This window comes from Lagopus muta, chromosome Z, assembly GCF_023343835.1.
Source record: "Lagopus muta isolate bLagMut1 chromosome Z, bLagMut1 primary, whole genome shotgun sequence".
NCBI lineage: Eukaryota > Metazoa > Chordata > Aves > Galliformes > Phasianidae > Lagopus > Lagopus muta.
Genome location: NC_064472.1, coordinates 62385878 through 62409286, shown reverse-complemented (window position 1 = coordinate 62409286; position 23409 = coordinate 62385878). Strand labels below are relative to the sequence as shown.

Below are 23409 nucleotides of genomic sequence, written 5' to 3'. Positions count from 1 at the left end.
AGCTTATCACTAACAACCACTTCCTTTCTAAGTACAGGGTGATTTGGATCTAGGAAAGAAGAGTTCCAATAAGAATGACAACACGTACATATCATTCAGATAGTTTTATTGCCAGCTAAGCTCATTCTGATCACATACCTTTTCAGAACAACCCAAAATACTGCTGACAATAACTCTCTCAAATGCAGTCAATATGAAGTCATATAGCTGGGTGGTATAAATACATTTCTTAGGCACTACTGAAATAAGTTACTAAATTTCTAGAAGTTTAAAAAACTAGAATAAAAACTAAAGGCAAATAATAATGAGGTTTATTTCATTTTTACTAATAGTGAGTGTAAATTTTTTTTTCTTTTTTTTTTTTTTTTTTTTTTCTTTTCTCTTAAACCTTTAGAAAATTAGGACATACAACTTTCCTATCTCTGGACTACTGAGAAGCTAACTATTCCCTCAGCTGACTTAACAGCCTTGTATTAAATGCCTTAGGAACAGTAGTAGAGCCACTAGAATCTTTTTGAAAAGAAAAAATATCAGGGAATGATTCACTTGTGAGCTTGATCTGTAAAGGTACACATACACACACACAGAATAGTCCTGGCTTTCAAATCCTACATTTGTGTATCCTCAGCAGATAAGTCAGACTTCACTACATTTATGATCCCCATCCTTATTTATATTTTATCTTAACAACAGAAATATTGATAGATTAAGAAACTACAAGATTAGAAAATGAAAGCTGAATGTGACTTAGACATTTAAGAGATCTATTTTAAACATGTGATCATACCTATCGCAATATCACAGGAACTGTTCAGATATTAAGAGCTGAAAATACTCAGTAAACATATTCTGTAATGTTCTTCATTCTTACAAGAGTGGTTCTATTGCCAGATATATAATTGTTAAATTTAATTAAACAGGCCTATCAAACAAAAACATTAAAAACCTTTTCAATTGCATGTTACAAAATATATTCTTGTGGAACTCAAAAACACAACAGACATCTTTTTAACAGTTACATCAGCAGTTTCAGTACTGATGTGACATTATTATCTACGTATGATTCTGGATTTAGTTACATTATGATCACCAAGAGACTGGCTATCCAGCATGTGGGAGGAGAGCTGATGATGCTTCTGAATTTTTTCCTGCTGTAATTTCTTCCATGCTTTGCTGTTTGGTAGCACGGTATAAGGGACAACCTCCAGTTGCTACTGTACAAACAGAATGCTGAAGGCCATCACCACACAGCACACAGCTACGTAGGGGCTCTTTCGTTCACCTGGGATTAGAGGGATTAAAAAAAAAATACAACTCAGACATAACTACATTGATCTGGGCTGCTCTTAGCCTAACATGACAATTATCACATTGCATGTGCAAAGTAACATTCCATACTTTTGGTTGGAGAAATGCTGTTACTGCCACAGCTGAGTACCAGAGAAGAATGTGAACAGGAGGAGGAAAGCTAGGATTCAGGACAGTACATGCTGCTGTATATAGAGAGAATTGGAATTGTTTTCCTTAAGTAAAGTTCAGTGCAAGGACCTCTATGTTCCTACAAACCCTCTTTCATAGAAAGAAAAGTGATCAACAGATTAACAAGTTGCACTGAGACCTCTATTTCTGGCACCTTCAAATTACTGTTGTAGCTTCCTATGGCAGACAATGGACAAAAGCTAATTGTACTCCATTAAAAGATTTATGTTCAGTAGCAAAGACAATCAAGATCTATTTTCACCAATTTTTACTCAGAATGAAATGTTGAAGTATCTCTTGCTCACCAAACAAGTCGTATTAAAAAAAAATCTTAAGGAACTATAACACTGTCATGGGAAGGTATTCACTAGACTGCTAATGATTTATATGGACACTTCCTCCATACAGAGGAAATCATTTTTGCCCTCCTGCTTAAGCACATTCTGTAGGAATTCACTGATTTTCCTCTGGAGAACAAAGAGGGCCTCCTACACTGGATGCCTCTTCCAGCCTATAAGGCTGTAAGAAGTGTTAACAATGCCATGGCTCTAACATGAGAAAATTCCAGATTCAATGCATTCAGAAACATACAGATGGAGTTATAGCTGTTTGCTTAAACAAAGTTCTATTTCTTCATACTGCATTTTATCTTAATATCTTACTATAAACAATATTTTCTAAGATACTGTTTTCAGAGAAATAATAATGGAAAAGCACAAGTCAAGCATTAAGGTATAATCCTCAGGAAAAGAGGCTCCTTCACTGGCAAGACCCTCAAAAACAGGAGTATTTCCGTAAGAAATAAAAATAAGATACTTGTAATGACACCTCCCATTACAAGATGTTGTAATGATCTGGCATATATTTAATTAAGTTTCAAATAAATGAATGAATTAATGTCTGCTGTTTCACATCTGTTTAAAATAAAGTTGAGGAAGTCCAACTCTTACATTTTAGAGTATTACTATTTTCATAAGGGTTATAGTTTCCTGCTCCTAAATTTCTTGAAAAATAAAACACTATGTGGCAGGATTAAACATAATTTTGCACAACTTTGTAAATATGTTACCACTTGCTGATTATTAAAATCCTATGCACATTCTGCAAAGCTTGTTGAAACATTCTGGGCAACTTATATGTAAAAGGAGCTAGTGGGTATTTTCATTTTTAAAAGCCTACGCTCTTCTCCATTTCTCTTTTAGCGACTAACCCAAATAAAATGGTGGCAATCCCCTTCAAAAGCCATTTCCCATTACTGAGGGCATGACAGTGTTATGTAAGGAAACACAGAGGAGGAATGTTAAGATGTTACCTCATTTCCCAGTTTGAAAGAAAGTCAGACTAGATCATTCCAGATGTAGACTGAAAAGAAACTGGTTTTTTTACATGAAGGAAAGAAAAGAACGAAGCTCAGTACTGGGTACAAGAATGCATGCACTGTCTTGCATGCAGAAAATGTAGTTGCTACATTGTGAGAGAGGAAGACTGTACCAGATCAACAGCGGTTCTTAACTCCATCAGGTTGACTTGCATACTCAAGCTCTTGCATACTCTTTTAAATGGCTTTTAAAATTATTTGCTGTGCACAGCTAACAGAAAAAAAAAATGCTTGTGCTTAATTAAATAGAAAGAAGACGCTAAAGCGAAGTGTGCTCTTCAACCTTGAACAAACCTTAATGCAGCTGAAATTTAGATATGTTTTTGCTAATGCAGCTCAATATACAGCTGCCAAATTGCCAGTATCTTTCCACTGCAATATTAAAACTGGTTCAGCTATGGCTATTAACTAAACAGGAGAATACCTGCAATCATTCTAATGGCAGGTCTTCACAAAAGAATGTTTTTTGCATCAGTGCATTTTGACATGCTGAAAAACGCATGTCATGTCCCTTTAAAAGGCTGAGAATGAAGAAAAGGGAACCATACATTTTCCCCTAAGTTCAATGACATGCAGAGACACCTAGAATTACATGCCCAACACTTTTGCTCTGCATTAACAGTGCAATTTGCAGAACAGTTTTTAATGATGGACTTTTAGTTTTTTGGAGCACTGACATATATTCAAGACTTAATGTGGAATTCTGTTGCACATTCCCTTTTCAATTCAAAAATAAGTTCGGAATTACAATAAAAAAAACTATACAACCATAAATGTTGGGAGAATGCCTAAAATCAGATACAGCTGATCAGCCTTCCCATAAATTCCACTAGACACCAACAGCTTTGAGTAATTTGGAAGTACAGAGAAAACAACAAAAAGGGAAGAAAACATCTGTGATTAAGCAGAATTTTAACACATTATGAATTCCATATTGTTTTATTATTCTAAGGTAAATATCTGGTTTTTGTCAGCACTGCATTAGGTTTTCAAACAGGCGCTGGTTTCTGAGGAATCAGTGATTTCTTTTTAAGTTATAACAAGTCTGTTTTGAGTGACTTCATGCAGTAAAATGTGCAGAAGGTTTTTGAAACTAAACAACTTAGACGTGAATTAGCATTAGAAAAATTCAGGGTTCCACTGTGCTAAGTAAAATAGTCATAGCTTCCACAGCCAATCTTCACGGTATTTAATGGAGGTAAAGCTTATGTTTTTAAAGATAATGCATTAAGAGTGGTTTCCATTGCTACCTGGAAACACTATGCTAACAAATAACACACAATAGGAAAAGCATTTTATAAAAGATATTTCAAAGAAAAAAGTTACCAATCCTGGCGCATTTCCAGAATATTCCCAATAGTCTGCAAAGATAAAAGAAATTCATTAGGCTCTGGAGTTCATAAAATCATTTAAGAAAAATCTCAATTAATTGATCTTTGTCCTTCCATACTACACCAGTTCAAATAAACACATTTTTAACTTAATTCTCAACTTCAGGAAAAAACAGATACCTGCATGAGGTCCAAGCTAGGAATTAAACAAACAGCAATGTTCCAAGCTTAGCAGGGTTTTACATGCAAGAAAAGGTGCATTTACAGTCCATACTTCAAATTTAATTTACATAATTCTACACTACATTCTACACTAAAGCAGCCCTGACAGAAAATCTTGTTAAAAAAAAAAAAAAACCTCACTGAAAAAAACCAAAACAGAAATAGAAACACAAAGTATAAGATGCCAAAAGACCTCTGTGTCAACATTTGGGGTTGGACTCGATGATCTCTGGAGGTCCTTTCCAACCCCTACAATTCAGTGATTCTGTGATATGTGGATTTTTTAAAATTTATGTTTTTTCTGCAGTTCTAAGAAATTATGCATCACAGCATTTTAAATGTAATGCTGTACCACCTTTCTTATATTTCTCTTAGCAATAGTACGTGAAAATGTGCTTTCCATCAGAGCATACTTGTAGGTATAATCTGGTACTACAGAATACTGCATTGAAATTAACAACAAAACAATTATTCAGGTTTGTTTTTAGCGTTTTACACAGGTTTACTGAGGTAAAGTCTCTCTAATCTTTCCCACTGAGAATATTAATGATCACAAGTGGAATTAATCAAAGGAGGAAAACAGGTATCAACTATACAGACTAAATAAAAAACAAAGTCTAAGTAGGCCACATCTTTGTAATTTCTCCACATAATTAAAGTGACTTCATATTAATTGCTCAAGAGAAACAAGAAAACAGTTGGGTATGCTTTTAAAATTTGTAGGAGAGGATTAGAAATGCTAAAGCATCTTGAATTAGAAGGGCAGCTAACTCTCAGTCATTTAAATATCAGGCAGAACTTTGTTGAAAACTTTAGGTTTTAGGTTTGCTTCATAGTATAACTGGCTGCAATACAGTAAAAACATCTGGATTTGACTACATTGACTACACACATATTTATGAACTAAAAAAACCCTTGAGGTTTTTCTCTTCCTTCCCATGACATGTTTATTAACAAAAACTTTGGTCTAGATTATTTGTGTGTCTTCATCTACTACCTGCTGTGATGGCATTTCTCCAGGTGCTTCCCCACAACACTTTGAACCTGTCCCCACCCTGGTCTGGTTATCTGCTGTTCCAGGGCTTTGGTAACTGTGTATTTTTTCCATGTATAAATGCAGACAGGTAGGTTTGGACCACTTGTCTTGTTCATGCATACTGCACAGTCAGCATATTTCACTTTTTTTTTTAAAGAGAATTTCTGTTACTTCATATTTCTATCTAGAACTCTTTTACCATCTTTGTTCACTTTGGCGTCTCTATCCATTCAGCAGCCCTTCCTTTCTGTTTGGTGTTCAGTAAGTCAGAAGCAAGAGCTGCAAAAGGCTGGAAATGATTGATAATTTTGAAGGGAAAGTGAAACGCTTTTTGACCATTCCAACTCTTGTTGACCAGTTTCTTACCAACAACATTAAATACATTTGCTTTTTTTAAAAAAAGGTCTTTTTTTTTTTTTTAAACTTTTTTTTACATCTTTTCTTCTTCGAGCCATAAGTAATTATCTATAGCAAAGCTTTCTGTTTAATTCCACAAAGAGAAGTGATAATTTCTGCATGTAGACCATCACACCTTTTTAGGTTAAGAGGTCACTCAGAAAAATAACCTGAAGACATCCATACAGTTTTAGAAGTAAAAAGGCATTCGTGTGTAAATTTTACAGAGCAAGATATATAGTCACAGAGTCCCGTGTGAATGGCACTCAAAACTATTAAAATTGTTATTATCTGTAAACAGACTTGCAGACTACATGCAGAAAAACCATTGCAAAATCTTCCAAGCCCAGTACCGCAAGTTCCCACCTCTCACAAGCATGCCCAGGAATTTGATGAAACAAAACACTACTGTTCTCTTCTTATGTACACTTACAGAATTTTACCTGGGAAAAAGATTGTTCTCACTATCAGGCAGTCTACAAATCTGTACTTTGTAAGTCTCAGCAGATTTTCTTTACCTCCTCTGGGTTTTTTGATCATGAGAAACAAAGTATAGTTCAAAATTTTACACAAAGTATTGTGCATTGTTCCTAGCTTTACAAAAATTCCTTGTTGGTGGAGATAAGAATTTTTCCTTCTAGTGTGGGTGGTAGAAAGCAGAATAAAGGTTTCATCAGATGCCCTCAATGCAGTTAACACTTCATGAATTTAAATTTATCACTGACATGAAGTCTGACAAGCCTTCTAACATGTAAGAATAGCATCTTTTGGAGATGCTTTTCTCCTATCAGAACCACTCAGTAGATTAGTTTGTCCACATACTTTACTGCTGAGCAGTAGCAAATTGAGATGTGAAGCTTCAAAACATCCATAATCAGAATCACAGAATCACAGAATGGCCAGGGTTGGAAGGGACCTCAAGGATCATGAAGTTCCAGTGTTCCTTCCACATGCAGGGCCACCAACCTCCACATTTAATACCAGACCAGGCTGCCCAGGACCCCATCCAGTCTTGAACACCTCCAGGGACGGGGCATCCACAGCCTCTCTGGGCAGCCTGTTCCAGCACCTCACCACTCTCACAGGAAAAAGATAATCTCTGGATATACTGGAGAGCTCACTGTGGCAGAAAAGCCACTGCTCTCCTATATTCATACCTTACTGCTCACCTCAAGGTGCACAGCAAGTACCTCAAGTCACAGCCTGTTTGATTATTACAGAAATTATGATTCCCTAAATGAATGTGCTCCAAAAAAATTCCTCCTTAAGCAATTATTCAAAGTAATTGCATTTCTCCTAATTCTTGCCTTTATGTTCATCCTCATCCTTGTTTTAATGCAGGTGTCAGTCTGGCTTGCAAGCCTGTAATTTTCTAGAAGTAACACATCAAGTATATGCATGAGTTGCTGCATGTTGCTTGATGTCACTTGTAGGTGTTGGCTATCTAAAGAAAAAAATCACCAAAAAAAATTCAAAAAAATGGAAGCAAGCAAGACAGGAAAGATATAGGGGGCTTCAGTGCTTGGCTGCTAAACTGAGAATCCTGTAAAATGCTCCTGCCTTGTGTTTGCCAGGACAGTCCCCCTGCAACTTCAGGAAGGAATCTGAGATCTACTCAATGCAGTGCTTATGCCAAGTCAAAGGCAATCTCCACTGCACATAAGCTAACACATCTTTCTGGTTAATAGAGAGAATTATGTTGTGGTACACATTCTTTTCCACTTAGTATGTAACAGTAAATCTCCACTTGCCTTCCCAATCTTAAAAGTTATTGCTCCTGACAAAGCACATGGAAACAGTCATGATACTTCAGGGAATATGAAGGTTTAAAATTGTTTGACTTGGTAGAAAAATACACATTTTGGCAGAAATCATTCTGATGAAATACAATGTTATGAGAAAGGGCGACATCACTGCAGTGTAGTCTCTCAACTAACAGAAACATGCTTCTTTACTACCTTTAATTATTATCACGACAGATTTCCATCTTCAGTAAGTTTATCACTCAGAAATACAGCTAGTAACTACGAACATTTTTCCTCTCTGTTGCATTAATATTTTATTGCTACTTTTATTATGCTACTAATTTGGAGCAGGAATAATGAGGTAAGATCATCTCTGTGGTAAACTGAAGTATCAATAGAATTTATTTTATCCAGTATGTCTAGACATTTCCATTTGAGCATGGAATATGTTAGTGAAGAGGGACAGAGGTTTAACAGCACATGAGCTCCATGTAAACATCTACCATTCAAGACACAAATTTCATTGCTTCCAGGCCAACATTTTATTCTTCTGTACAAAGCAGTCTACATATGTATATATATATATATATGTAATAAAATTGTATGTCCAACATCTATATAAATACAAGCTTACAGATCAAACACTTAACTCCTTCACAGTCATCACACTTTGAAAACACTTTATGAAGAGGCTTCTACTGTACTAAGCAGAGTATCTCCAGATTAAAGGAAATAACCCATGCCAAGAAGAGCACTAAAATCTTAATCAGTAAAATAAATATTCTTACTTTTTACTACGTATATCTCATTGACTATTCTGTTATCTTCCATGAGTAGAGGCTCAAAACAAACAAACAAACAAAACTAACCCCACAACAACAAAAGAACAGTCCTCTATGTAGTCATCCTTTATTTCCATCTTTACTATTATTGAAATAAATTTCTCATGTCAGTGGTAACTGCATGATCTCATCAGAAAAGACACAAACATTCTCATGCCAGAACTCCCAACCGAAAAAAACGCTATTGTACTCTAGGTAGTTCGCATTACTAAAAGAAAACTTGTGTGCTCAAATGGCAATTCCAGAAGTTAATCACAACGAGGGTTTTCAAAAGACAAAAAGGAAGATATTTACTGACAGTATGGTTCTATTATAAACTTAACACTTTTTCTGAAAACTAAATGCAGAAGAATTGTCCAAATATGCAGGAAAAAAAAACTCGTATCTTTTTAATAGCAAGCAACCTAATGGAAGAAGTGGAAGTCAAACATCCAAAGACCAAAACCTTGTATTTTTTCCCTGCCCAGCTAGAATTACCTCTGATTTTTACAAGTATTATCTCCTTTGTAATAATCCCCAGTGACAGCATGACTAAAGAATTAAGGCAGCTTCAGTCAAAATTCTAGCTCAAAATTGTGCAATCATTACTTCAAAAACACAGCATTTAAATCACAGCTCTGCATACTGCTCATTGCATCCAACACTCCACGATATCCTTTGTACTACAAAGCAAACTGCTAAGCTAAAACATGAATGTGCTTTAAAAGCATAAGGGAGGCACAGATTTGTCTCTCATTTCCTACCAAACACAAAAATCATGCTACTGAGCAGGGCACAGAACTATTTCACAGCAGCACATCAAGTACATTCCAGGAGAACTGCGAACACAAAACAGAAAAAGGGTGGTCATCCAGAAAATGTGCTTCAAGAATAAAAGTGAGAGATACAATTACAACAGCCAAACGACACAAGGGGGAAAAAAATAGCAAGGCAGCTTCTGCTGATAAGACTTAATTCTCTATCCATAATAATAAAAAACAAGTAAATCTGTACAACAACTGAAAGTAGGAAAACATTTTCTTTCTGTCTCTTGTTTCTGTGTCATCTGAAGAAAACGATGCAAGTCTAAAAAATAACTAAAAAAGCAATACTAGTTGGCTTTATAGAATAATAAATTTGTAATTCAAAATTTCAACTAATTTCAATATTCTATAGTAAGAACTTAAACAATGAAGATCTTTATTGAAGATAACCTGAAGTTTTTTATCTTTAAAGAAGAAAAACATTTTGCAAAATAGTATTTGCATTATTAACCACCATTACCAGTTACTAAGAAAAAAGCACCGTAGTGAAAACCAGAGAGTTTGTGAATTTTTAAAATGGTTAGACTACATACCCAGTTTTATTCTTGTCCAGTAAGCTGGGAGCCAAGGATCTGATATAGGCACAGGTACATATGAGCAGCAAGATTACAGTCAGAAGACTCTGGAAGTTGAAGATGGCAGACTAAGGAAGAAAGTTAGAAAAGAAAAATTACACCTTCACAGCACAAAACTTGTATCAATTTGTGAACTGGAGAAAATAAACAATCCCCTATACAACACTCACTGAAAAAAAGGAAATAATCAAGATCTATGTTGTCAGTGAACAAAAAACCCACTTCTAATAGATATCATTCTGTGCACAATGGTGAAGGAGTGAAGTTTTCCCTTCCTCGTTCCTCTCAAAAAAGGTAAAGAGCACGCAAAAGGGTAATCTTACAGATTTGCTCCCAGGCACTTGTTTCAAACCAATTTCTTGAAACCTATTAGCAGCAGGCTAAGATTTACAGAAAACAGACATTCCCACTTGGCCAAGAATAAATGCAACTGTAGTTTGCATCAATAGAGTACTGTTGATGGTGGTGGTGAAGGTGGATGTGAAGTGTAATTAACTAAACCAGTAGCAGCCAAGACAGAGTAAAATAATAAATATGAAAGGCAATTGTTACCATACTTCCACATGAAAATGGCATCCAAAATTCAACGTATTTGTAGAAATACATACAACTAGACCCATCCAAACTACAAAAAGACAACTGACTAATTTTACTTTGAAATCATTTTTTCACTTTAAATTTAAAAAATACCTTTACTATAATCACATTTATGGCTGTTCTAATCATAAGGAAAATGCTGGACAAACAAAGGAACTGACTTAAGGACTAAGGATCTGTTGTCTGATAGTGAAATCAATCTGCCTATTGGTAGTAAAAAGCAGTTCTTGAGAAACTTCTACAATATCTGGTCATTTACTGAAGTTTAAATATCAGTAAAATATTAAATAGTAAAATTAACCTCATCAGTATTTTTTTTTTTTTTAAATCGAAGTATGCTTGAACCTTGCAAGATCAAAATGCTTTTTAGTCATCACATTATCAGCAATTATCAATAAGTGACACATACAGGGGAAAAATAAGTGCTCACGTAAGGACTTCTGCATATCCAAATCAAGTACAAAATATGAAAGAAAGCTTGCTGATGTTCATTTCCAGCAAGCACTACATCACCATTCCAATGAAGAATACACTAGCAACATTATTATTATTTTGCAGTATGTTCCCTGGAAATGTTGGAAGCAATATCTGGCAACTTGTCCTTGTAATTTATAGCTTCTTATAACTAGTCCCAAATCTGAGACTTAGATTCTCCTTACAGTATTAAAATAATCCAGATGTAGGAACCTGCACCAAACAAACAAAAAAAAATTATCTTGAAGATAACACATACCTCAAAAAGCATTTTTGTCAACTTAATAGCATCAGGTAGAACAACAGACAACAGTGTATTGCAAAGCGCCTTATTTTTGCTTTGCTCCACTGTCATTTTCAGGTTCTGTTTATTCAGAACTGCACATAAATAAATAAAAGGAAAAGCAAATGGAATATATTCTTCATTCTGGAATTTTTTGTGTTATGGACAAATTTATGTCAAATACCTTTTTTCTTTTTTTTTTTTTTTTTCCCCTACTGCTTAACCCAGAATGCTAAGTAGTAGTATTTAATTTAGTGCAAATACTTAGCACTTGTGAAGGGATATTACACTGCAATCTCCTTCAGGCAGAGAACTGGGTGGGATTTGTTAAGAGAAGAAGGGTCCCACTTCCACAGCCTGAAGCATAACTCTGTTGATTGATGTGCACTTTCTTATTGCATCACAACTTTCTAATGTTTTGAAGCTCTGAGAATCACATTTCTCTATATAATTAAGCAAAATTCACAGTATTTCAGCTCACCACCGTACTCCTGTACTAAACCACATTTTAGAGAGAACATCTACTGCTCTTCTGATACTGAGATTTGAAATATAACTGATTACATACATAAATTAATCATATATATCTTTAGCTATGGAGAAGACTGTGAATCACATGATACAACTCCGGAACACAGAGCTGCTACTCTGAATACATGCCCTAGACAGGGCTAGATATACAAAGCAAAGAGAATGTTTCAGCTAACAGCACACAACTCTTGATTGGAAAGCTGCATACAGAGGTCAAGGAGCAGCTGAACAACTCTTATCTCTGCAGCCTGGAGGACCAATTTCAGCATCGTGGTACAACTTGTAACAGGGGCAAGGTTGGCTGGTTCATAAAAGGGTGTGCAACTCTCCCATTTACTTCTGTCTTAAGTAGGATATATCTTGCATCAGCTGCCCTTGTACAGGAATAAACTCCCAAGCCAGTGCCCTCAGTTCTCATGTTCTATAACAGCCTGGGGGACCAAAAAAAAAAAAAAAAATAGTAAACATGATGATTACTAGGATGCGAGACAGTACCTAAGGACAGCCTTGTGGTCCTCAAGGTGCATCTACCTGCTGTTCTCCCTAGCCAAGGTATTAGCCAAATCATCAGATGTGGTTTAGTATTTTAGCTTAGCTAGCTGAATCACTTATCCACAGCATCTAAAGTAATGGACAGATTATGTACGTTGGAGAAAATGCTGCTTACTACTGTCAGCATACCCTTGACTTCTGACTAGTAACAAGCACTTGTCACATTCAGACACTAGGAAGTCCTCAGTCGCCTACATTAGGCTTTCTCCTGGCTCTTGCGGGGCTGATCTAGGAGCGGCTGCCTCCCAGCCGTGTGATATTCCCTGTCAGTGACGAATTCGACCGGTCCTCTGGGACAGACAGCTGCTCTCTGCATTGCATGGCGCAGTGCTTCCAGTGCCCGGTTCCCCTGAACTCCTGCAGGTTTCCCACTGCAGCTGCTCCCAGCAGCATGGTGCTATTGGGCACTCAGATGCACAACATGGCAGAAGGGCAGATTGTCCCATTTGCTTCATACCAAGCAGGGAATGTAAATGTATACTCATGAAATGTGTTATTAATGTGTTATTAACAGTTATGCAGTGCATAATTGTTCTTTGTTGGACTGCTCATGTGCTTCCCCAGATATGCAGCATAGGACATCATTATAACTATGTGTGACTTCCTATGGAAACACGCTCTGAATTACACAAATATTTACAGGTCACTTTAAAGGAAAGAGGCACATTTCAAAATTTGTCTGCATTTTTAAACTAAAAATGATAATTTACTTCTGAAATTGATAGCTTCCCACTTTACGTTCAAAGTAATTCTTACACTTCAATTGAATTTACAGAAAAGAGCAATTTGCATTCAACTGCTTGAACCAGTAATTAAAACCCGTAAGAACTGTACATTACTTGGAATATTTCTAAAAGACAGTGTTAACGTATCAAGTTAATTTGCAAAATGCTGTAATATAGATGGGTTGAAATTCACTCTGTTAATCCAGGTTAGCATTTTTCAAACAGTGCTGGTTGGCCTCATGTAGATCCTACTTGTCCTTGAGAGCAGCCCAGCAGAGAAGGACCTGGGGGTCTTGATGGATGAAAAGCTTAACATGAGCCAGCAGTGTGCCCTTGTGGCTCAGAAGGCAAATGGTATCCTGGGCTCCATCAGAAGAGGGGTGGCCAGCAGGGACAGGGAGGTGATTGTCTCCCTCTACTCTGCCCTTGTGAGGCCCCATCTGGAGTATTGGGTCCTGGTCTGGAGCCCCCAGTACAAGAAAGACAGGGAACTGTTAGAGAGGGTCCAGAGGAGAGCCACAAAGATGATCAGGGGACTGGAGCACCTCCCCTACAAAGACAGGCTGAGGGAGCTGGGCTTGTTCAGCCTGGAGAAAAGAAGGCTGCAGGGTGACCTCATTGCAGCATTCCAATACCTAAAGGGAGCCTACAAACAGGAGGGGATTCAGCTCTTTGAAAGGGTTGATAACAGCAGGACAAGGGGAAATGGTTTTAAGTTGAGGGTTAGGTTGGATATCCGGGGGAAGCTCTTTACAGAGAGAGTGGTGAGGTGCTGGAACAGGCTGCCCAGAGAGGTTGTGGATGCCCCGTCCCTGGAGGTGTTCAAGGCCAGGCTGGATGGGGCCCTGGGCAGCCTGGTCTGGTATCAAATGTGGAGGTTGGTGTCCCTGCGTGTGACAGGGGGGTTGCAGATTCATGATCCTTGAGGTCCCTTCCAACCCTGGCCATTCTGTGATTTTGTGACACTCACTGCTATAGATAAATTTCTCAATACAGAAAAGTTGATGCTGCCTTTTAGATTCACATGTTGGTGAAAAGATATCTTCTCAAAACTCAGACTGCAAATGCAGAAAAGAATCACCACTGGTATTTTACGTTGATTTTAGTTACATCAGTTGTGGCTTTAGCTATATATGCTTGGACTTTCTATATCTGCACTTCGACTATTTCTGACATGCTGAAAGCACCTTAGTAGCTGCTACATTTTGTTGCTTAAGTACTACTTTTTTTTTTTTTTAATTATTTTTTAAATTCCCTCTCCTGTGTGCTCTCTCCAGGTAGTTATGCAGTACAAATGGATCACTTGAAGCACTAAGAAGGTATTGTATTCAGCAGGACTTGCAAGAGCAAGTTTGACTGCAGGTCTTCAGAACTTTAAGATCATGGATTTAATGCTAAGAGCTACATGCCCAAAGGCTCTTTCAAATCCTTACCAAAACTCAAACTTAAACACCTCAATATTACTTCCCTGATGATACCATATCTTAGTAAAAATAATGTCATATAATATGGAGAAATAAAGTATGAATATTCCTGAAGTTTTCTTGTGTTGTCTTTTCCATATACAATAATAAAACCTTGACAGATGATTACAGTCTCTGGAAACAAAGAAACAGATGTTAGTATCTGATCATTTAGCTGTCTCTCATATTAAAACGTGAGCAAGAGCTCATACTGTAGTTAAACTGTGCTTACACAAGACTTATAAGATTGAAATCCTACATTAAAATAGTATTAACTCAGAGGTACCATTCAACTGCCATTCAACAGAAAACTGACATCAATCTAAATAAAATTTAAAAGAAGAGGCCCTTAAAGAGTTGAAAATGCTTACTATGTAACGTTTCCATTAAGTAGTGCCATTCTCCTATCTTAAATTCAATTTTTTGGAGTATGAAACTGGAAAAAATAATAGGATATAAAAAAAGCAAGACTACTCCAGCTGAAGGCAAAAGCAAATTGCTAAAAATTAAAACATGCACATAACTTGTTTTCCAACCTATTCTGAAACAATTTGTTTTTCTACTCCTGCTAAACATAATCTTATAAAAATGAATAGAAAATAGCATGTCTCTTCTGCAAATGTTTAATTAGAATTGTAAGAAAAATACAAAACTTGCAAATCTGTTAAATTTGATGTTATTACTGGCAAAACTACACTGAACAACCAAACAAGAGGTATTTAGACAAAATGCAGTTGAACTTAATAAGAATCTAGATACTGTTTTGCTGGCAGTTACTGGTTGCTTGAACATGATTAAGGGTGTTTAAGATTTACTTCACATTCATCCAGCATGTGGTTTCCAAAAAATACTTAATGTTAATTCACATTTCTGCTTAAAATATTTGCAGTTCCATCTAAAACATGTAGCCTCACAACTATCCAAAAATATGCTACGACACATATCTGATGATATAGCTCATATCAGCTCATAGCTGATATCTAGCAAGTAGTCTCAACATTGAATTTTTGGTGCAAAGCAGCTAGCAAATGCAGCATTTTCCCCAAAATCTTAAAATACAAACTGAAATTTACAATACTAAGCTTCTCTTACTGGGGTTTTTGTAATACATGGAAGATGCATTGTCTATATATTTATTCAACAAACACAGCTTTTATGTTTAATGTGTCAGTAAAAGCTCGAGATGTCATTTCCTTTCACTTTTCTCAGAAGACTGTAGTTTGGAGTTTACCATTTTTTCCATCCTTTCCCCTCATTTGATAAGGACTGATTTCTATCATCCCAATTCATGGATGCTGAAATTAAGTAAGTTCTTCAGAGTAACAGGGAAATAATGGAAATTTCTGGAACTATAACTAGAGTAGGTAATAATCAGAAGAGTTCTTTTAGTGGAAATAAATATTGTCTTTTATCACTTTCGCCACTCGTGCCCTAAAAATCTGTACCTAAGAGATTTCTAGAGAGTACCTGAACAAAAGGAAAAAAAAAATTATCTACACAAAAGAAAAAAGACTCTCTCCCACAGTCAGTTCTGGCTACTTTTGCTGTTCAGTGAAACTGCATGGTTAATTATACTTGTACTCTCTTTGTCTTTTTGATAAGAAAGCTGCAGTTTGTCAAGCTGGATAACTCTCCTTTCTGAAATTGCACAGCATATTGCTTAGTTTTCCTCATATTTACAAAAAAATCTTAAGAAATAATAAGAGCGTGAATGGAAGAGGTAAGAGTAATTTTAACATGGATGATATCACTACCCTAATAAAACCAGCATTCAAATGATGTCAGGGGAAAAGTTGATTTGCAGTACAAGCTGAAACAGGAACATGAAGATGGACATAAAAGAAACTCAAAGTTCTCAAAATTGAAGACACCAAAGTCTTTTTTGCTTTGTTGAGTACAGTATTTTAACATCAAGGATTAGCTATTTTTTTTTTCTACAAATGTCTGATTACTAAAGTTCTACTATCACATCAAACTTACTAGCAAGAATCAAACATTAACCATGTATATGCTCCACTGCAGAACAGGAAGAAAAACATATGCCTCTTATTTGTCTGAATGCATCTCACCTCCATAGAAACTCTGAGCAATTCAAAGCTGAATTATACTGCTGAGCATGCTTACAAAAAGCCTAAGTTGCATTCAAATATGGGATAGTAGCTACTTGTTGTTCCAAAGGCTAAATAAAAGCGTACCCTACAATTTACTTAAAATGGCGTACACGTTTTCAAACTGTTATGTATACCATTATTGTTCCTTAACCTAAAATCATCTCTGTAACATGAAAAATAACGACGTCTCTTTCATGAACAAACATACTTAGTCAAGAAACACAAAAATTCTGCTAAGACTTTATGTCCATCACTGCTGTGCAGATCTACTGCACCTACATCCCTTGTTTGGCACAGTTCAGGAGCAGCTTGATTTTTAACATCTTTAAGACAAGCACCAGGTGGTTTCACCTCAAAACCTCGGTTACAAAGTTGAAACTGAAAATCTTCACTGGGATTGATCCCCAAGCTCTGTGCATTAGCACTGCAGCCACTGCAGTGGATGTGCACAGTGCTAAATGCTGAAGTTAATTTTTAAAAAATTTACACTGCCACATTTACTACTTTGTGACTTTTTTTTTTTTTAAATCAGGATTTGGATAACCAGCCCATTGCTAATTACAAATAGGCTGCACAAAAAAAAAAAAAAAAAAAAAAAGTAACCTTCTCAACACTTTTCATGTTTTTACCGCATCAATTTGTTTAAAAATAGACACATTGCCAAAAACATTGAGTAAGAAGTGTTTGGCACTCTGCAAGGAAATGGTTTCTTTCAAATGTTGTCATTCCTTCACTGTTGAGGTCTGCGGTAAATTTTGTTAAAGTAGATCCAACACATCCTAGGGTTTCAAAACCAGATTAAGAGAGGTATTAAACACGCATCTTACAATGGCAGAATAAATGGTTTCCTCTGTTCCGCAATCACAGAAGAAAAATAACATATTTTCACATCCTGTATACTGACACAGAAGCATCTACATGGGCCGTAGAAGCTGTCATCAATTAGAGACTTCTGACCCCACAGCAGCACACACACTTACTGAAGGTATACTGAAGGTATGTAGTAGGCAACAACACTGGAGAAGCAAAGAGCTTCCTTCTTTGTCTCTGCTTAGCTACACTAATATTTCTCCTTTCCCCTCTCTCCTTTTCACTTCTCAGACCACAGATTATTCTTACCTTTTCCTCAACTTTCCTCAAGCTGCATTTATTCCTATACTTAGGAGCATGTAAGAGCTGGCATGAGGTCAACATATGCTGAGTGCAGGGATGGAAGTCAGTTGTGGCATGGGTGCAAACGATGTCCTAACATCTTAATGCAGTACAATTTCAGACTACCTCAGACTACCAACAAAAAACACATTAGCTGGGCAGCAGAGGTTTTATCACATGAAAATTTTGTTACTATAGCTGAAACTCCCAGAAAAACTATTCGCCTCTTATTTAAGACATTTCATGCTTGATGGTATTATGAAAAAGACATGCAAAAAGCTGCATATCACTGCTCCAAATAAACTCACAATACAAAGACATGTATATGCCTAAGATGAACTAGGACAACTTAATAAATCTTGTCTTTCTTTATCCCATTACAAAGAAAAAGCTGTTGAAAATTTGAATCAGGATTAATTCTTCCTTTTAACTTTCAGTGTATCAGACACAAAAGACTTCTGAAAGCATTTTTTTTCTTATACAGTACTGTTCGTATTAGAAAGCTCATCTTGGATCAATATTTACTACGTAATGTTTTTAGAATAGCTTTTATGAGCAATTTTACTTCCTTCTATAAAAGCCATTCTAAGACAGCAAGAGAGGTTGTGACAGAAAGGTTTGTTCTAATGGAAAGTTCCAATTAAAATTTCTGCAACAATGTGGAAATTGAGGTCAGTCATAACCAGAGAGGGAAGGGGAAGAAGCCGTCTTCACAAAGTCTACTACAACGCATTCCTTCTTCACCGCTGAAGTGCAATTACAAACTACTATGAAGTTTTCATGCATATTCATGTTGTTTGGCTGCAGTTGCATATTTTTACTACAAAAGAAACTGAAGACCTCCATTCAGAAAGTGAAAGGCTCATCATCTTTAATACAGAGTTACTTCACTCTTCTACCCTCTTCCCACCATGTGTGTGGTACATTTTCCAGTTTCAACAGCAGAACTTCTGCTGAGTTTTCTGAAATACAGCTTTTCAAAAGTCAACAGCACAAACTGACATAATGATTAGTGAAAGCATGAGAAAAGTAGACTTTCTGCTTCTACATAAACTGAGAAGCTGTGTCTTTATATTCCTTCCCCTCAATTATTGTTTGATTCATTAGGCAGCATCCATCCCCTTATCAAAGTTAGTTGAAGCTAAAACTGTACTATTCACAGGCAGGGAACAGAGACAAATAGAAAAATCTGTGCTTTCAGATAAAGGAAAAGAGAGGTACAAGTCAGCTTCCATACGTACTGTTCGGCAGTAGCTGGCCTCTCACTAAGCATACATCTGGACTTACAAACTAATTATGTGATTAGAAAGCCTGGGGGACAGTGAGATGGAACTTAAAGCATAATTTCCAGTAGACTTTATCTCCTTTAAAAACTACTCTATTTACAAAGCTATCAGTTCGTCACAGGTGTAGCTCTTTTTTTTTTTTTTGAGAACAAACTAGACATGCAACTACACTCTCTTCCCTTTGATGATACTTAGACACAGTTGTTTCCTGTCCCACAGTCAATTATGCATGCAAAATAAAATGTAATAAACAACAGTTCATGACTGTTAATCCCACAAGGTAAATGTTCTCAGCAGAGTGATGGAACCAGAAGCAGCATCACAAACAATCCAAAGTTCTAGATATACCACAGCGATTATTGTTTCACTGAGGAAATAAATTCCGAAAGATTGAGGAAATTTATTTTCACCTCCATAAATTCATGAAAACAACCTCATTAAGAAATTCTAGCTTACTTTAACTTGATTTAAAAATGCAGCCCAGTCTCTCGAAAGTAATATGGACAGTGAGAAAGAAAGTTCACAAGAATCCATATGCATGCCATCACCTTTGTGCTAGATGTAAGCACTAATACTACATATAAGTGCTAAACTGACCAACCAGAAAGTACCTCACTGATCATCCAGGTTCTCCCGCTTTTTTGCTGCAGTCTCTTTTGAAGTGCTATGGCAACAGCAAGGTGGTGATGTACTTCTGTAACATCTGCCTTTTAAAGGCACTGATTAAAGGTGATGACTTCAATTGTCTCTTCATTCTCACCCGCCACATTTTCTTGCTTCTTATCATGAGAGCCCTTTGGCCACTGCTTGGAGATGCGGTTTAGAATCAAAGAATCACCAAGGTTACAAAAGACCTCAAAATCATCCAGTCCAACTGTCCATCTATCACTAATATTTCCCACTAAATCATGTCCCTTAGTACAACATGTCAGTGCAACACCACCACGGATGGTGATTCAACCACTTCCCTGGGCAGCCTGTTCCAGTGTCTAGCCACTCTTTCGGAGAAAAATTTTTTCCCCCTCAGACAACCTGAGATTGTTCCCTCTAGTCTATTGCTAGTTATTGCTAGTTGGGAAAGAGGCCGACCTCCACCTCACCACAACCTCCTTTCAGGTAGTTGTAGAGAGTGATAAAGTCTCCCCTGAGCCCATCTTCTCCAGACTAAATAATCCCAATTCCCTCAGTTGCTCCTCATAAGACTTGTGCTCCAGACCCCTCATCAGCTTTGAAGCCCTTCTCTGGATATGCTCCAGCAACTCCACATCTTTCTTGTATTGAGAAGCCCAAAGGTGCAGACTCACCTCCCTGGTCCTGCTGGCTATATCATTTCTGATAAAAGCCAGGATATCATTGACCTTCTTGGCCACCTGGGCACACTGCTGGCTTATATTCAGCTAGATGACAACCAACACCACCGGGTCCACTTCTTACAGCCACTCTGCCTCAAACCTGTAGTGTTGCCTGGGATAGTTGTAACCAAAGTACAGAACCCAGCACTTGGCTTATTGAACTACACCCTGTTGGCCTCGGCACAGCAATACAGGCTGTCCAGATCCCTCTATAGACCCTTTCTACCCCATGCAGATCAACACTTCCTCCCAGCTTGGTGTCACCCGTAAATTTACTGAGGGTGCACTCAATCCCCTCATCCAGATCATCAATAAAGATACGAAACAGGACAGGATCCAGTACTGACCCCTGGGGAACACCATCCATGACCAGTTGCCAGCTGGATTTAAGTCCATTCATCACCTCCCTCTGGTTCCTGCCATCCAGCCAGATTTTTTACCAAGCGAAGAGTATACCTGTCCAAGGCATGGGCTGTCAGCTCCTCCAAGAAAATACTTTGGGAAATAGTGTCAAAGGCTTTACTGAAGTCTAAGAAGACCATGTCAACAGCCTTTTCGTCATCCATCAGGAGGATAAGAAAAGGAAGTTGATCAAGCAGGATCTGCCTTTTATGAACCCATGCTGACAGGGCCTGATGCCCCCTGTGCATGCCATGTGATCTCACTTAAGATGATCAGCTCCACAACCTTTCCCGGCACATGTTTAGGTTCATCTGAAAGATCTGCTAAGGAATGCTGAGGCAAACCACTTCCTACACTTTCCTTTTGGTGACAAGATCTAGAATATAGGAATTTTTCTTGAACCATGACATGAAGTTCAAGAGTTACTAAACTTTGAATAAATATGTAGGGATTACTGAAAGATTCAGTTAAAGTTGCACAGTATATACACCACTGTTTAGGAGTAACCAACCCAAAATATTCTGAAAATGCTAATCTTAAACTGAATTCTGGTTTGAAATAAAAATTATGAACAAACCTTTAACTGTACAGCTTAAGATTTTCTTTTCTGAGCTATTTCTTTGTTCTTCTTTTTAACATTCAAATCTTGTACTCGTGCCACTCTTTTAAAGTTTGGTATCTTAGTTGATAAAGATTTAAAGCCTAATCCAAACACAAATCCTTTGCTTATATTTTCAGAACGTACAGGGAGAAAAAAAAAAAGGACAAGAGACACCACAAGAGACACCACAAAAAATGTGAACAGCAGCACTAACAAGCTTCTAGGTCAAGTCCATGTGTGTTTCTCACTAAGCAAATGGACACAGCCACCCAACGTTACTGGGTGTCCAACGCTACTCATGAAAAACAACAGGAGCCCGTGTCAGAAGCCGGCCCACTGCTCCAACTTCAAAACATGCTTCAGCTGCACTAGCAGCGTGCCCCTGACAGGGCAGGGTGAGAAGGCAAAAGCACTGCCCCGCTGCAACGCGCCACAGGCGCAGCACAGCCCCGTGCTGCCCTGCGGGGCGCGGAGGCCGGGCCCGGTAGCCCCGACAGCTACAGGCCTACGGTCCACGGAGCAGAGAGAGGCCCCTCAGTCCCTTCGAGCGGCTGAACTCACGGGCTCGGGCACTTTGAAGACAAGTGAGAGCACCAGCTCCTCAAAAAGGAACTCGGAACAGACAGAAAGGGCTCAGGGCCGGACAGACTCCACAGGCCCGGCACGTCCCGCCCGCCGCCCCGCGCTTACCATGGCGACGCACTCACGGCCACATCACACTTCCGGCGGGTAGGGGGAGAAGCGCCGGCACCCTTCAGGGACGGGGCGAGGAGGGGCGCATCGCTCTCATTGGTGGAGAATGCCCAGAGGGGACGGGGCGAAGGGGCGACGCACTCCGCTGATTGGCTGCCGCGCGGCGGCGAGGCGGCCATGTCGTGCGGGCGGAAGCGGCTCGCGGCGGAGGCGCGGCAGCGCGGAAGGAGGTGAGTGCGGGCGCTCCGCCCCCACGGCTGGCCGGTGTCGGGGTCCGGTCCTCAGTCCGGATTCGTCGTTTCGGAAGTGGCGCTGTGGGGAGGGGGGTGGCTGTTGCTGCTTGTAGTACTTGTCGAACTGGCGTTCCCCTGCTTTGAGCGTCAGGGCAATGCGGTTTGTGCCCCGGGTGCTTTGAGCAGCACGAGGTGGGCATTGCCTCTCTGCATTTGCTCTTTTCCTTTCTTCTGTCTTGGTGAAGACCACCTGCGTGGTGCTGGGGTCACAGAGCCGTACTGACAGTGCTTGGATAAAGGCAGTACGTTCTCTTGTCATCACTACACCATGTTTTCTATAACTAAAGAGCCCAGTTGATTAAAAGAGCCTGGTACTTTGTATTGCTGTTGTCATTTTATTTTCTGTAAGGGGAGCTGGTAAAAATATGTAGTGATTTTACATATTTGGTAGCTGACTTTGGAAGCTCAGGCCCTGCCATCACACCATTCAGAAGGGGCAGCCTTGTTTTGGCTCACTGTGAAAATCATGCAGCATTTTCAGTCTAAATCAAGCCTGGAATTTTTCTTTCCTGCACCTCGATGTTTGGTTATGGTTGCTTTGTTCCTTCATTTTTATTTTAATTTTCTTTGAGGGTTTACATTTGGGCCTGTCAGGGGCTTCAGTAAAGCCAGGGCTGCAAGTATTGTGATAGGTTGTGTGGAAGAAACTTGCTGTGGCTGTTCTGTGTGTGCAGTAACATGCTGAGGTGTTGCTGTCACAGCCGATTTCTGAATGTTTATGAGCAATCTGGTCTATTCTAAGCTTTAGCAGGAGGGTTAGACTGGATGATCTCCAAAGGTCCCACCCAATGCCTATGATTTCATGAAGTTGCTGTGGGATGCTGCAAGGTAACGGGGTCATTTGTACAGAGTATGCTTTTGTAATGGAATCAAGGTGTTATTCCATTAAAATGCTTAAAACCATGAAAGAAACATAGGAAGTGGAAGAACAAGTTGACTTGAGTAGCAGCTTAGATAACTACTATTTTGAATTGTAGAATTATAGAGTCTTTGGAGTTGGGCGAGATGATCTTTAAAAGACCCTTCCAACTGCCCTGCACTGAGCAGTGACTTTACCGCTAGATCAGGGTGTTCAGAGATGGCTCAG

General features: G+C 38.3%; 2 protein-coding genes across 3 annotated transcripts in view; one reads left to right on the top strand and one right to left on the bottom strand.

Annotated features, from left to right (window-relative positions):
* Positions 1 to 334: 334 nt before the first annotated feature.
* TMEM167A (transmembrane protein 167A) lies at positions 335 to 22114 on the bottom strand. Its single transcript, XM_048932272.1, has 4 exons — positions 22027 to 22114; positions 9766 to 9875; positions 4184 to 4218; positions 335 to 1282 (listed from the first exon to the last, which is right to left on the bottom strand). The coding sequence occupies exons 1-4, from the start codon at positions 22027 to 22029 to the stop codon at positions 1212 to 1214; spliced, it is 219 nt and encodes a 72-aa protein (XP_048788229.1). The 5' UTR covers positions 22030 to 22114; the 3' UTR covers positions 335 to 1211.
* The window catches only part of XRCC4 (X-ray repair cross complementing 4), a 175231-nt gene continuing 173854 nt past the window's right edge, over positions 22033 to 23409 (top strand). For both annotated transcript variants that reach the window (XM_048932255.1, XM_048932254.1), the window contains exon 1: positions 22033 to 22259. In XM_048932255.1, coding sequence (XP_048788212.1) covers positions 22136 to 22259 — 124 coding nt within the window. In that variant the 5' untranslated portion in view covers positions 22033 to 22135. The remainder of the gene's footprint in view (positions 22260 to 23409) is intronic.

What these genes read in the sequence shown, in the direction of transcription:
- TMEM167A (XM_048932272.1), bottom strand. An exon ending in CTGGACAAGAATAAAACTGG is followed by an intron (nt 4,219 to 9,765) that starts GTATGTAGTCTA and finishes TTATCTTTGCAG; the next exon opens with ACTATTGGGAATATTCTGGA. An exon ending in CTGGAAATGCGCCAGGATTG is followed by an intron (nt 1,283 to 4,183) that starts GTAACTTTTTTC and finishes CTCTAATCCCAG; the next exon opens with GTGAACGAAAGAGCCCCTAC.